Below are 16,284 nucleotides of genomic sequence, written 5' to 3'. Positions count from 1 at the left end.
ATACCCTGTCTCAAAATAAATAAATAAATAAATAAATGAATGAATAAATAAATGAATAAAAAAGAGTTGAGGATGTGGCTCAGTGGCTAAACGCCCCTGGGTTCAATCCTTGGTACCAAAACAAACAAAGCTTACTTAAGGGATGTTTTTAAAAATAGTCATTCAGTATTTTTTATATTTAAATTTTTCAGTTTTAGATTCTGTCATGACATAAAATGTTGTACCCAATGAAAAGTAGAAAGAAGAGAGATACTGATATATTGTTTTTGTAATTCTCTAGGATTCAGAAGGAGTAGAAATTATGTTAGGAGTTTGTGCGAGTGGTCTGTTGATATATCGTGACCGGTTGCGAATAAACAGATTTGCCTGGCCCAAGGTTCTAAAAATTTCATACAAACGAAACAACTTTTACATTAAGATTCGGCCAGGAGAGGTAAGTATGTCTTCATTTGCATTTGCATTGGGGGAAAAAAAGATCCATAATAGCAAACAATAATATAAATTTTTTGCTCACAGATTCTAAGCATTGTGCAACATGGTGAATTATGTCTGAATCCTGAGAGAATTTGTTGTAGTTTTATCCAAAGCAGTAATAAATAAAATGTTCTCTTCTTTATTATGGTGTTCTAGTTGAGCTGCATACGCTAATTGAGAGGGTTTTTAAAAATATATTTTGGTATAAAATCAGGATTCATGAATAATTTTTTGTATATTTCAAGCTGTGATGAATAGATTTCTTCTTTTGTGTCCTGCTGTTATCACTCCTTTTCCTTTTTATGTTTTTCTGCAAGTCTGACTGTACCCTAAAGTAAATGTCTAGAGATGATGTGCTTCAAGATACAGAAAAGTTTAGAACAAAGGATGAGGAGGTGTGAATTATGTAAATAGTACACAGCCTAGTGCATTTCCAGTGTATTTCTGATTTCTTTTTAATCAGAGAAACTAATAAAAGAATCAGAATTCTTAATTCTTACTCTTTGGGCAGCAGCCTCCATGATCAAGTTATATTTATATATTCTTAGTGATTTATACATAATAAGAATTGAATTCTACTTGTATTTGTTTATGAGATAATTAATGAATATCTCCAATTTCTAATTGGTACCTTAATATACTAGAAACAAAACTCAAAAGATTCCAACTCCTATATATCTCTAAACACTTACTTATTCAATATAGTTTTATCCTGCCTTCAAAATACACCTCTGCTGTGTAATTTCTTGGTGGAAAATGCAGTTATAAAAAATCAGAAGATAAAGCTAGCAATCATGTTTAACATAAATATGACTTATATTAAATATTTTACATTATAAATATATTAAATATTTATATTAAATATTCAGTTGTCTGTGACAACTGAAATAATCCGTAAGCTTTTTTTTCATTTAAATACTTGAAACTGTAGTGTTTTAAAAATACTTGCAAAAATTGTTGGTGAAACTTATAACTGATATGTGTTCGTTTTAATTCATTGAACAACTATTTATTAAACGAGCATCTATTTATTATCAGGCTCCATTGTGGGAATTGGATAGAGAGAAATATGACCTTGTTCTTTTTCTTAAAAAGATTTTTCTATCAGAGAAACAGACTCAACCCTTGAATAATAACACCATGATACAAGAGAGGAGATGATCTATAGAAAAAGAGTGAGGGGCTTTGTTGTGGCTCAATGGTAGAGCACTTGCCTAGCATGTGTGAAGCACTGGGTTTGATCCTCAGCATCACATAAAGATAAATAATACAATAGAAAAGGAGTAAGTTCACTGTGAGGCCACAGGGGGAAATGACCTAGTAGATAGTAGTGAGCAGTGGAAGGCCTTAAGTTGACACACTGGATGAACATTCTGGAATGATGGGTTTCTCAATGAAATGCAGCTACTGAGTGATCATGTGATAAGACCCAAATCATTGCATGGAAGGAGCAATTGGAGATGGGTTTCAGGAGCAGAACCAGTAGTAGGTCTCTGAGACAAGATGAAGGAAGGGATTCAAAAAGGGAAGAATCCACATAACCAGAGGGGTTCCATTTGCATGACTAAAGTTGATGGAGATGATTTCCAACAAGAAAGAGAAAGGGTCAGAATTTGAAGGGGGGAAAAAAAGAGATTAAAATTCCTTCAGGACTAATTTTCAAGAGGTAATTCTTGCCTAGTAAGAAATTGAATGGAGTCATCACCAACCGGATATATTTTACCCAAGTCTTGGATATATGGGATAAATTGCCCAAAGAGCAAGGGAAATTAGAGAAGAGGCCCTAAAATAAACACTCTGAGTGACACCACCATTTGATTGAGGGGCCAGTAGAAGAAAAACAGGAAGACAGCCAGAAATAAAAGAAAGGACAGAGGCTGTCAGATGACAGATGAGTTTCAGGGCCTAGTGGCTCACCAGCAGTGCCATATGTTACAGAGGGGGCACACGGGGTGCAGACTCAGTAACGCGTGTTGAACTTGATAGTCAGGTCCCTTTGTGGCATGGAAGAGTTCAGGAACGTGTTAGGAGCCACCTGCCAAGGGTGCATCGAGGCGAGGAGTGAAGTAGCAGAGGTAGCTTAGCAGTAAGGAGTGAGGCAGGGTTTGGCTGAAGCAGGCCCCAAATTGGCTTCCCACCCCATCCTGTTTTACAGACATATTGATAGGCAGGGAAGAATGAGAAGAAATTATTGATAGCCTATAGTCTGCAAAGAGGTTGAAGAACGCAGACACAAAGCACAGAGAAGTAAGCCTTCAGAAAGCCTAGGGGCCCAACTCATCCTTGTGTAAAGGAGGATGACAGTAAGACACTCTGCCCCACTAAAAATGTTGATCTCACATGAGTAGAGAGTAGTACTCTAAGTAGTTACCAGGGGCTGCAGAGCGGGTGATGGAAATGGTGAGAAAATGATCAACCTTGGGGTGCAGTGAGAAAATGATCAACCTTGGGGTGCAGTTGGATAGAAGAATGTTCTTTAGCTCAGTAGTGTAACTACATGGTCGACAACAATTAAACATGTATTTCAGAATACCCAGTATAGAACATGTGGAATATGTCCAGCACAAAGAAATGATATATGATTGAGGTGGTGGATAAACCAGTTACCCTGATCTGATCAGTACACATTGCCTATATGTGTTTAAATAGCACATGGTACCCCAGAAATATGTACAATTATTGTATGTCAGTAAAAATTTTTGAAAACTTTTGAAAAGCAACATACTTCTAGGCAACTTGCCCCAGAGAGCAAGGTGACTCTGTTTTGTAAGTCTTGGCTTTAGCATAACGCAGGGGCATATTAGATGCTGGACGGGTAAATGCATAATGCTTTAGTTAAGAGCCACAGTACTTTTGCCTTGGCCAGGTCCCTAGGACAGCAGCAATTTTTACAACCACCCCTGCCCATGAACATACAGAATGAATAAGAAATTGGGAAGGGCACTTGTGTTGGAGCAACTTGTGATATATTTCCCAATGTCCCCAGTCATCTTCAGCAAGCAAGAAATAAAGGTCAAGGATGATCATGTCTCACATGCCATGCACATGACCCCTGACCTGTGGTTTCTTGCCCCAGAGCTTACTTTTGCTAATGATTGTATCAGTAGTCCAGTTGTTTTGTCATCCTTAATATAAACCTTTACTGTTTAAGATGATTGCCCTCTGCTGGCCTGATGTATACTGTCCTCAGAAACTGAAAATTATTGTGCATCTGCAATAATCGTATTAAAATATATTGTGCAGAAAATCTAATCAGATAATCCATCTTGAAAAACCAAATGGCTGATAGAATATCATATGAAAATGTACATGCTGGAAAGTATGAAAATGCGTTCTCCCAATCTCTGCTTATGGATCATATAGACAGATGTTGACATTTAACATTATAATCTATAGTGGAGCACACAGATGAAATCAGAAATATCTGACACCAAGTCATTGAATATTTAAGAAATATGCATATTTCCTGGCAAGATCCTGGGAGGAAATGTCATTTCTAAGCATGCTGTAGACTATATCTATACCTATATTTTGTTCATTTCTGTGCATTCCAGTTCAAGTCGTGTCATTAAGAAACCATGAAAATAAGAAAAATGGGATCAGGAAAAAATTTGATCTTTAGGGGAGGAATCTAGTTATCTTGATTTTTTTGTATTTAGTTTTTATAAGATCCACGCTGATGCAGAAGGCATTTACTGCATGCATGCCACGATTATCTACCTTTGCCACATTTTAAAGAGGTAGATGCGGTGATTTTTTACATGAATGTGTATTACATGAATTCTGCATATAGCAATTGCTTTAATGAGCAAAGAAAAAACTTATGGGAGTATGATTTTGTAAATTATTCGCAAAGCATCTATTATTCATAATTCCAAACTTGACTCTGTCCATACATATATGCTTTTTTAAATTTAGTTTGAACAATTTGAAAGCACCATTGGGTTTAAGCTGCCAAACCATCGGGCTGCCAAGCGTTTGTGGAAAGTATGTGTTGAACACCATACATTTTTCAGGTAGGTAGAGATCATTTGGGACTTGGTTTTTGTTTTTTCCCTAAGGAAGAATTGAAATGACTCGATTGCTTATATTGAAAAGGTTTGGGGCAAGAAGGACAATCTAGAAACATCCTTTCTATTCCTTCAAGTTCATTTTCACCAGATATCTTGATAAGAAATCCTAAAAACACTTCTGAATAAATTTAAAGGATTTACTTCAATTTGTCTTGTACTTTACTTTTTTTTTTTTTTTTGGTCTTTTCATTATTTTTATAAAAGAGTGTCCTCTTCAAGTATCCAGTTCATTCCTATTTCAAAAATTTCTTGATAACCCCCCTGGACTCCTTTATGCAAACATATACTCAGCCCATCAGATTCGTGCCTATAAAATAACAAATTATCATTCTTCTTCACTAAATCATCTATTTAATTGTTCCTTGGGTTTATGGAGCCATGGCTTCTCTAGATGTTCTAGACTCTCTAGTTTATGAGATAAAGGTTAATGTTCCTATAGTCCAGCCCAGCCCTGGTTTTACTTATGTCTTGTCTCCTGCATCCCTCATTAAAATATTATTGTATGACTTGATAGCTTTTCTAATAAAAATCAGATTCATTACCTACAAGCTTCGTGGTAAACCTTTAATATACTGTGAAAAGTTAAAAAAAAAAAAGCATTCTGAATATTTGACTTAAAGGTCTTTTCTGGTGGTTTTCTTTAATATCTTTAGACTGTTGTTACCAGAAGCACCTCCAAAGAAATTCCTAACCTTGGGTTCCAAGTTCCGGTACAGTGGCAGGACGCAAGCCCAGACGAGAAGAGCCAGTGCATTGATAGATCGCCCCGCGCCTTACTTTGAACGTTCATCCAGCAAACGTTACACCATGTCTCGCAGCTTGGATGGAGGTAGGTATTGCTCACTGGCTCTTAATAATTTCTAGTAACTCACCAGGAAAAGGAGTGTCATGAACGTGTAAATGTAGATCCTCTTGGATACTGTAAAAGGGAAAGCAGTGGTGGATCTGAACTAAGTGGGAGATTTTGAACATCCCCACCTCCAAAAATAATGCCTTTGTCAGTCTGTTTGTAAATGTGTATAAACTGAGATAAATTAGGCACTTTGAGAATGAGGAGCATAGCTTTCAAAAGCCAGTACCCCAAATTTGGAGAAAGATGGTCACATTCTAAATATAGGAGTCAAGGACTCCAAGTAATTCTGTTCTCATGCCAGCTGACCTGAAATGATTAGCAATTTTGTCTCAAGAATATTTGTTTCAGAAAGAAAACTGTAGGTTTAATTTATCTCTCTTACTTAAAAGGTTTATTTTTATTTTTATTTCATTTTAGGAAAAATGTGGCCTTTGTTAGTCATTGATGATAGCGAGGAGAAAGGATGCTATGTAGGTGCTCTCTGCTATTAAGTCAGATAAGTGAGTCAGATGATTAAGACAGGGACAGAGCCCAGTACCATAGCACATGCCTATAATCCCAGCAACTCAGGAGGCTGAGGCAGGAGAATTTCAGGTTTGAAGCCAGCCTCAGAAACTTAGCAATACCCTAAGCAAAAGAAAAACTAAGAAAGGGCTAGAGACGTGGCTCAGAGGTTAAACACCCCTGGGTTCAATCCCCAGCATGCCACCCCACCAAAAAGAAAATCAGGGACAGCGTCACTTAGATGACCTTCCTAAGGAATAACAAACAGAAATTATTAGTCTGTTTTTGTCTTGTCTATCAGTTGTGTATTGCTTCTGTAGTATGATGGCGGGGGCTTCTGCCACAAGGCATGCCAGCTACAGTGACACTTAGGACCTAAGTCATGCCCAAGCTTCCATCTTGTAGTTCAGAGAACCTGGAGATTAGTTGTTCTGTTGAAGACCCATTTTGTGCAAATGAAAAGCTTTAGGTTTCTGGCATGCACATATGATTTTAGTAAGTAACGAAAACATAAATAAAATAAATAAAAGTTACAGGAACCTAGAATCATCTCTGTTTTTGCATCTGCATCCCAAGGAATCTCATTTCTCCTGCCCCTGCCATCCCTAGTATAGTTGATGGGGACGACATATTATTTCCTGAATCCCCTGATTAAAAAGACGGTATTTTCCTGATTGCATAATTCAGAAAACTGTTTGTAGAAGAAATCACACTTGTATTGTTAGTGCTATATTTTGTATGTTACTGCTAAAATGAGAACAGCACTCATCTGGCAAGAAAAACTCAGAGTGAATCCAGACTCGGCTGTCCTCTGTCTGGGTAATGGCTGGCAAATGATTTCAGCTCTCCAGGTCTGAAGTAGTTTCCCAGAAAATGGGAATTAGGCCATCTTCACAGGGTTGTTGTGAAGATACATGGAGAACACAGTCTTTGTATAGAGATAAATTATTTCAATAATTATATTGATGACGATTCTTACATTTGTGAGCTGGCCCAAAAGTTAATTCCAATTGTCTCTTTGTATTTGTGGGTTCCAAATTCTGCAAATTTCTTTTTAGAAAAATCACAGCTACACTAAATATATACCGACTTGGTTTTTGTCAGAATTCCCTGGATAACACAGTGTGACAACTATTTCCATAGCATTTACAGTGTGTTACTTTATTATCTAGAGATGTAAAGGAGAATGTGCAATTATATGCAAATACAGCACCGCTTTATATAAGAGACTTGAACATCTTCGGATTTGATACCCACGGGGCTCCTGGAAGCAATCCCCCAGGGATACCAAGGGATAACTGTACCATTCTGTATCTTCTAAGATTTGCAGAATACTAAACCTAGAGCCAACCCTTTAGAATAAAACATGTACCAGAACTGTTTTAAGATATTGAATACCTGTGATGTAACACTGAAATTTTTCTTTTTCGCTTTGTCCCATTTACTCCTCTTTAGAGAATCTCTCTTCACTCTTTGTACATTCTCTGTGTCAGTACTGAGGAACTTTTGTAGAATCACACCGTTTTTTTTTTCCCCACCATCTACTTTGTTCAGTGAAGTGCGCCCAAGGGAGCACATTTCTCGTGAATGTTGTTTTCCTCTTGACCTTTTGTGTGTGCTAATGACTTCGGAGAAGACGGAAGACAGTTGCGAAGTCAATGTACTAATATCATGCTGTCTCTTCCTCCCTGCCCAAAAGTGATGTTAGTATGTGTTGTCTCCCTCTTGGTGGTCCTGCCAGTTCTCGTATGTTTTCTACGCTGCTGAGCTGGGGGGCCGAGGCTGCATGTTGGAACATAAATTGCTTTTTTGCAAGGCGGCAGCATCTTGTAGAAAACAGCCTAACTGGTCTATTAAGAAACCGTGTCTCATACAAGCTTTCTCATCGATAGAAAGACAGATAAAATATCTTGGTGAAGATATTTTAGTAGTTTAGCTATCAAAAGGATCTCAGAAAGGATTTCGTTTCATAATCCTTTCTCTATATTTTAAAGCTCCTAAAAGATGAAGGCAGATTATATTTTGTCTGTGATCAACTGCTGTGTATTTGAAAAGCAGCGTTTATTTTTCATGATATCAAATTTTTATAATCTAAAATAATGAATACCAAATAATTTGGACATCGAACTGAATTTTAGCATCTCTTTCACTGAGACATTTTAGCTGGTATGAAGGGCTGTGTCTTATATCTCTTATGTTTGCATGCTTTGCATTTGCATGAATTTCATTTAGCAGCATTTGTCTTGTTTTCTCAAAATATTAGAGATGGGAATGAGTATATATGCATCTCATCATGGCAGACTGTTTAAAGTGCAGTGGATATTAAAGCATTTCTCTACTTCACTTGAATGGAATTACCATCAGAATTTTATAATCTGTGCCACAACATGGTTAATTTTCATTATTACCTTTGGGACTTTAATATTGTAGGAGTGTTCAGGGATTTTTTTAGTATTCCATAATAATAATAAAACCAATTCAGTGCTCTTCGGTAAATGTTACTTCCAAAAATGTGTTCAAAGTCAAGTGTATTAGAGTATTATCCACTGCTTTGAGTTCTCGAACTTGCCACTCAGTGCCTGGTGCTGGTGCCCAGCCAGCTGGTGCTCAGGCACCAGGGGGTTCAAGGGAAGCCCAGTTTCACCTCCTTCCACTCTCCTCCACCCTCACACACACCCTCACCAGAGAGCATGAGAATGGGTGGGCATTATTCTGGACTTCAAGACGTGAGCATTTAAGTAATTTTAAACTACACGGTCTAGGTGGAACAGAAAGTCTATGATACCCTTAGATTCTTTTCATGTCAAAGCTGGTATTTTGTAGTGGTATTTTCTTTCCCAGTAACGGGACAGCAGTGTTGTTGATTTCTCTTCTACTTAACAATTTCAGATCTTATTTCTCCAATTGTATTTGCTTTTAGCGTCAGTGAATGAAAACCATGAAATATACATGAAGGATTCTATGTCTGCTGCAGAGGTTGGTACTGGCCAGTACGCCACAACAAAGGGCATCTCTCAGACCAACTTGATCACCACTGTGACTCCGGAGAAAAAGGCTGAGGAGGAGCGGGACGAGGAAGAGGAGAGACGGAAAAAGGCTGAGGAAGCCACGCCGGTCTCAGCCATCCGGCATGAGGGAAAGGTACAGCTCCCAGGCTGCCTCATATTGAGCTTGCTCCAGCTTAACAAAGGCTCAGTAATGCTGAGGATGGAACCAGAAATATGACTAGCATAGGATAGTTCATAACTCAGTGTTAGTTACAGTCATATGTCAGTTTTAAAATTACTATTCCTATTTTGACATTTTTTTTTTTACTCTGAAAGTTGCTTCCTTAATTTTTTGAATTTTTTTACTTTAGTGAGGAATGTGCTACATAAGACTTTCAACAGCTGTCCTGTCTGTGTCTCTTAAAAATTCTCTGGGTGGTAGAAGACGCCTTTCTGTTCTGGCTCTCATTTCAGAACTGTCACTAAAGCTATTTTCTTTGTTTCTGGCCCCATTCTCCTACCCAAGCATGATATATTTTTCTAGATACACAATAATCACATCGCCATTCTTCTAACCACAAGTATCACAGGCCTGTGTGTTTATAATTCATCTTCCTTAGTCTTATAATTGTGATCTAATCAGGAAAGGAGTTAGTTAGTTAGTAGCTATATTTTAAAATGGGATGTGGAGGTACAAGTTTGCACCAGAAGTTGAGAAGTGGACTTATTGGTGTTTTCTCAAGGTGATTTCATGAAATCATGTCCCCACCCCCGCCACCAAATTAAATTTCTTCTTAAACATGGTTTTAAAATATCAGGCTTATTTCTGGTGACCCAGCACTGTAAAGCAACTTTTTAAGAAAACAGTTTTGTCGTCAACACATTGGAAAGTTTATGCATAATAATCATGGAAAAGCAGAGCAGCTATTGGAACATATAAGGTAAATAGAGGAAATAGGGGAAGAAAAATGCTCATGTCATCTATGGGTTATCCTGAAATATGAGTTTGCTCTACTTACAAGTGCTCCCTTAAGTGGGCTTTTCAAATACAGATGGATGTGATAGAAAATCACCAATTTCTACTCCTTGGAAAAATATTTTTTTCCATAATGATTTTAACAACAGCATCTTAAGGGGGTAGGTCAACAAATAATTTTTGTGGTCAGAATATTCCAAGTGACCCAATCCATCATTTTTAAATTTTGCTCTTTTAGATTAAGTTTCCCTAATTTGCCAAACCAAAAAAAAAAAAAAAAGTGCAGGGATATTTGGATCACTTTTGTTGCTTTGTTCTAAATTTCATTTTCACATTCTTTCTGTCAGTTGAGTCAAGGGCTGGTTTTAACTGGGACATGAAATGAAGATAATATACCTGAAAGGCGAAGGTGTCCTTCTTACCTTAGTTATTACAAAATTTCTTAAGATTGCTCATGCCAACAAATGATCCCCATGGATGTGTGAGTGGAATTAAGTGGCACACAGAGGTAAATTATTTTTAATTTACTCCCCAAATAGGTGCAGCCAGTCTCACTTTATTCAATTTTAAAAGATTACCAATTCATTTATGTAACATGTAGCACTGAGCTATCCTCACCTTGTGCCATTTATGCCATGGGAAAATAAAAAGAAAGAAAATGACTCCCCTCATTGTCTGATCTCAGCAGAGCCAGTGCTTGGAGCAGGGTGCCTTCAGGAGGCTGCATAGTTGCCAGCTGTCTTTAATTCCCCCAAATCTTTAAAAAGACAAAGCTGTCTTAAAAACCACATTCATAAGCAGAATGGAAGATTAACCCTTAATTTTATTATTTTCTTCCTCCAAACAGTAACATAGAGGTACTACTTTTTTAAACCAAAATGAAAACATATTATTGCAAAGAATTCTTAAAAGACCAGTCCCCCAGAATTGGCCTGGGAAGGAAGCTGGTTTCCCCGAGGTCAGAGGGCCAGTCTCACCACCAGAGGACAGTTGTCTTCAAGGTGACTTTTTCTATGTTCGTCTTAGAGATTTTCACAGGTTCCTATTTAAAATGCAGTGTTAAATGTCAAATGGGAGTGTGTGGGAAGACACACTCCTGTCATGGTCCAACTGAGACACTTCTTCTGCAGATATATTCAAGAGATACTTTTTTCTTTGTGCATTTTCTTTCCCTCATGCCTCAGATGTAATTTTAATTGTACATTTTCTTTCCCTCTGTTGCTGTGTTTACCACTTCTCTGTAAGTCAGGATTGGATAACCATCACCAGGCAGTCAAGGCTGGGTAATTTCCATGCTCTCAGGTCACTAGGCAGAATACACACACACACACACACACACACACACACACACACACAGCAACAGAAGTCTAATTATCTTCAGGCTCCATGTGCCCTGGCCTTGAACTTACCAGGCTATAGCAGCTCCTATGCTCTGCTCAGAGTCTCTGCTTGCTTCCTTTCTTCCCTTTCTTGCCCAACAGCCCCTCCACCACCTGCATAAGAAACTAGCTTTGGGCATTGAAACCGCCAGGGCCCCAGAGAATGGAACTAGGTTCACTTGTCCCATGAAAGCCAGAGCTCATCAGGGGGCCACTTTTGTGCAGATGCCTGCTTTAGCATTGTATTAAGGACTCAAACCAAAGGTATAAACATGCCCTTTATCTACTAAACGAAATCAGGAGGCTGGGAAATTGTATCTTTCTATTATTTATGGCCCACAAATAATAGAAACCAACACATAGAAAGTGTATTACAAGGAAACACATTATTTTAGCTGGTTAGCTTATTGAAACGACTTTGAGTGTGAGTTCCACTTATACCCTGCATAAAGGAGCCAAAATAGAAGACTTTTCAGAGCAACCTCAGTCCTTTGTTGGGGAGTCAGTTTCTGAAATGCTAGTTGTTGAATCCTCCCCCCATTATCAGATAGGAGTGGGGCCAGAAACTTCTAGATTTGCAAACCCACCTATTTGGGATATAGTTGACTAACCAAGGAAAGGAATAATGCTAGAAGAAAATTTTTTAAAATAATTGCAATTGGAATTGAATTTTGTTTTCATTTTTTAATCCAGCTAAACCATTGTAACAAATCTATTACCTGGAGATCAGGAGAAGGTTATTGAAAGTCTTGATTTTGATTTATTGGAGAGTTATATTTGCTCTCAGAACCCTCAACCTTCCTAGAGTTGTCAGTGTACTATGAAATTTTTTGATCATGGGAAACATGTAGACATTGGGATTCCACCCTGTTATATGATGGTCTGATGGGAGAACTGTAGCCGTCTGCAGCAATGGTTGGCATGCAGCTTAACGACTTAAAAATTCCCAAGCAACCCTACTGCTAAAATTCTTGTTTTACGATTTTATATTGATGCCCATAAGAAAATTAACTAATTGCAGTTTTCTTTTTGTCCTTTTGCACCTCTGTTTGCTGCTTCCTGTCTCTCTCTGTCTCTTTCACATCAGTCACCTGAGCTTGGCACTGACTCATGTCCCTTGTCACCCCCATCAGCCCATTCTGACCCCACATCCCCCACTGAGCTCCGTAGGAGGTGTAAGGAGAACGAATGCAGAGCTCCAGGTTCCACCCCGCCCAGAGCCCAGCATTTGCAGGGAGAGCTGGCCCTGGACTCTGACGGCCAAGGGAAGGCTTACGTAGGGGATCAGGATGTGGCATTTAGCTACAGACAGCAAACTAGCAAAGGAGCCACTTTGTTTTCCTTCTCCTTACAGCTCCCTGAGTCCTTCCCCTCCCTCCTAGATGATGATGGGTACCTCTCTTTCCCCAACCTGTCTGAAACCAACTTCCTGCCCCAGAGCCTGCAGCATTATCTCCCGATCCGCTCACCCTCCCTCGTGCCCTGTTTCCTCTTCATCTTTTTCTTTCTGCTCTCCGCCTCTTTCTCAGTGCCATATGCCCTCACTCTCTCTTTCCCTCTGGCTCTGTGCCTCTGCTACCTGGAGCCCAAGGCGGCCTCCTTGAGCGCCTCCCTAGACAATGACCCGAGTGACAGTTCAGAGGAAGAGGTGTGTACCTCGGCATAGAACACACTTCCCCTGCGTGTTCCGTGCTTCGGTCCGAAACAAGTGTTAGCCGGCTGCTGCGATAGTGGTCCTACTTTCAGAGCCTCATTTATTGTCTGTGCCAATTATGTTGAGGTTTTGTGTGTTGGGGAGTCCAACCCAGGCCCCAGGGTTAGGCACAACACCATGTGGATGCAGCAGTCTGAGTGCAATCCTGAATTCTCTGCTACCCACTGAGTCCTAGGTGGGGTAAAGGACTCAGCCAGAAGTCAATTTCAAATAGCCCATTAGTTATGTAAAAGATCAGGGCTAAGTTAAAGTTTCTGATCGGTTATCATCTTACAAAACAAATCACATATAAGACAGATAAGTAGCTTCCTGCTTAAAATGAGATTCAAGGAGAGATGGAGAGAGCACTGCCAGAGGGGCCATGTCACAATCTCCTGGGTAACTTTCCAAATATGCAAACCAGTCTCCTGGAGATTCTGAAATGCCCCCCCCACTACTCTCCTTGATTACACTTATCTTTATTACTTGAGTAGATCAGGTCCCATCATGCATTGGGTCAGAAAGGATGTCAACCACAGTTTGGAACAGCCACCTGTCATTCGTCATTGAAAGGACCAGAAACAGGACCAGGAAGACCTGCATGCAGTACAGCAGTGTCCAAATACAGTCAGGGAAGGATTTATTTAAGTTTGCTTTACATTATAAAACCAGGCTGCAATTTTGTCTGCGTTAGCAATGCCGGTGCATAAATCAGACAGCAGTGATTCTTCCAATTCCACAGGAGACAAAATCTCCCTATAAGTTGACAAGAGGGTCAAATCAAGAAAGCTGGTGAGGTGTCTCTGGCCCTAAACCAGGTATTGCATAGTGGAGGAAAGAATCTGTCAGCATGTGGGTCTCCCTTCCTCATCTCAGCAACTGGGCGAGTTGAGGGTACAGCCCTCAGCAGCTTTTGCTCCTAATTGCTCCCATTTCCCACCTCTCCACAGCCCTGTGAACAGCACAGCAGCTTCCCTTTCTCCACACTTCAAACAGAGCGTAGGGAAAAGAATAGAAGCAGCCGCCAGAGGAACTGGCTGTCACATCCCCTCCCGCCTGAGCCTCTCCCAGGCTGCCTCCAGTTCTCCTGTTTCCACAGAACAAGGGCTTCTGAGACAGGAGACACATGTGCTCCTAGCATTTAAAAAGTATACATCACAAAGTCAAGGCAACACACACACACACACAAAGAGACTATTCAGATTCATGCTCAGCTAGAAAGTCATAATTTGAGGTGCACCTGTGAGTATTTTAGTATTGTGAAGGGGTGTGAGTACCTGTATTTAGTGATATCATAGCCATTTCTGTACAGCAAATGGAAAAAAAAATATGAATGATCTTACAGGTGCTGTAAATGGAAGTCTAGTTTTTTTTTTTTAATTTGATATTGCATGAGAGTCTTTTTCAAAATTCTTGGGCTATGAGACTATTAGCTCCAGCTGTCTCTCCCCTATCCCTTTCACCCTCTCTTTCACACACATACATGCACACACACACACATATGTATCTTTTTGTACTTGAAAAACAGAACTGTTTTAAGTCCAAGGCTTTATTATTACTATTTCTCACAGTAGCAATATTATCAAATAGCATAGAACACTTGACAATTAAGAAGACAATATTATCTGTAAAGTTTGTGTATAATATTAGCATATTTCCAACCTTCAGATATGTTTTTCCTTTAGCAGTGAGTTAGTCCTGAGTCTAAAATAAACCCCCCCCAAAAAAAAGAAAGAAAGAAAAGATTTCTATTTTATGCTTTTCTAAATTCTAAAGAACTGAACATTTCCATAGCCAGCCACACAGATCTTGTGCCTAATCCAGGGTATACATCTTGTTGTAATCGGTGCATGAGAGTTAATGTAAACTTGGGCATGTCTGCATTACATCAGCAAAACAAATCACAGCAGTTCATTGTTGCAAGCCAGTGAACTCAGGATGGGAGCTTCCCAGGCCTGGCTGTCCTTGTTATTGCAAACCTCTGAAACCGTAAAATAGCACTGACCACTGCAGTCCTTGCCACCCCCTTCCCCACACTTAGCCTACTACAGCTCTTCTGCCACCAGACTTAGTATTTCACCATCTGTTCAGTGTCGACTCTTAACCCCAGGTGCAAAGAGCTGTGCATACTAGTTCCACTTGAGCAAAAGAAGTCATATTTAGGTCATTCGGTTTAAAAAAAAATGCAGTTTGCTTACATGGCCCATTTTATTCCCTGGGCCTCAAGCTCTTTGGCAGCTTAAACTGGGTGACTTCCCATATAATTCATCTGTCACGTTCCTTTTACAAAATCACTAATGACAGTAGTTCTTTTTACATCTCTCATATGTTACAGTGGCTAAATCATAGTGCCAGCCTTTCTCAAAAGTGAACCCCAGTATAGAAAGGATTAATCATTTCAAACAGAAAAAGTGGTTGGCCAATCATTTCTTTTCTTCTATACTTTCAGAATGATCAAATAAGAAGGACAGAATATCAAATCATCTGTCAAGAATCATAAGATAAATTTAGCTCATCATAACATGTAATTGTGAATTTCTGAGTAATTTTTTTTATAATACAAAACAAAGAAGTTCAAATTTGGAGAAAAGGATTAATCCCCTCATTTATGCATTCTAGTTTGTGGGAAACAGTATTATTGTATGGTAACAGATGGCATGCTGCACCTTTTCTAGTTTTGTGTAGTCATAATATATGAACAGCAGTTGCTTAAAAAACTGCTATATTCAGTTTTTCTTACTTCATTGACTGTTGATCAGATACTATGTTAGTTTACTAACTAGAAACTAAGTAGGAATTTGAGGGAGTTTATAGCTTTGGGATTTTGTTTTGTTTTATTTTGTTTGAGAATGGGGGTCTTGCTATGTTGCCCAGGCTGGCCTCAAACTTGTGATCCTACCTGCCTCAGTTCTTTCCAAGTATCTGGGATTATAGGCAGGTGCCACTACACCCCTTTTAAGGCAGTTTAGATATGGCTAAAGATATTTGATTATGTTTGCCAAGGAAACTTAATAATTATATAATAGGTTAATATCCATATATCATTATAGGCAATTTTTAGCTCTATCCATGTTAGGCATCTTATAAAGCACTTAGTATCCACTATCCAATATAATTTGTCATGTTATTTCCCCTGTTTTCCAAGAAGTAAACTGGGATAAAATATGAAATACACCCAGTGTGTCGCTGGTTTGAACAGCAAGGATTTGAGCAAATTGTTCTGACATCTGACCCCTCACTTGAATCTACAACTGAACTCTAGTGCCAAGATGTTGGAAAGTTACTGAATTAAATTTTAAAACCACATGGGAAATGATCTATGTAGGAATACAAATATCTCAAAGA

At 38.9% G+C, this 16,284-nt stretch overlaps 1 protein-coding gene across 4 annotated transcripts in view; it reads left to right on the top strand.

The window, feature by feature from the left end:
• Positions 1–16,284, top strand: part of Epb41l3 (erythrocyte membrane protein band 4.1 like 3) — a 226,995-nt gene that overhangs the window by 190,839 nt on the left and 19,872 nt on the right. For all 4 annotated transcript variants that reach the window (XM_077792399.1, XM_026394531.2, XM_026394530.2 and 1 more), the window contains exons 9-12: positions 281–433; positions 4,393–4,490; positions 5,201–5,376; positions 8,825–9,045. In XM_077792399.1, the coding sequence (XP_077648525.1) occupies positions 281–433; positions 4,393–4,490; positions 5,201–5,376; positions 8,825–9,045 (648 nt within the window). The remainder of the gene's footprint in view (positions 1–280; positions 434–4,392; positions 4,491–5,200; positions 5,377–8,824; positions 9,046–16,284) is intronic.

Source organism: Urocitellus parryii, chromosome 13 (genome assembly GCF_045843805.1).
Source record: "Urocitellus parryii isolate mUroPar1 chromosome 13, mUroPar1.hap1, whole genome shotgun sequence".
Taxonomy (NCBI): Eukaryota; Metazoa; Chordata; class Mammalia; order Rodentia; family Sciuridae; genus Urocitellus; species Urocitellus parryii.
This window is presented reverse-complemented; position numbering and strand designations above follow the sequence as displayed.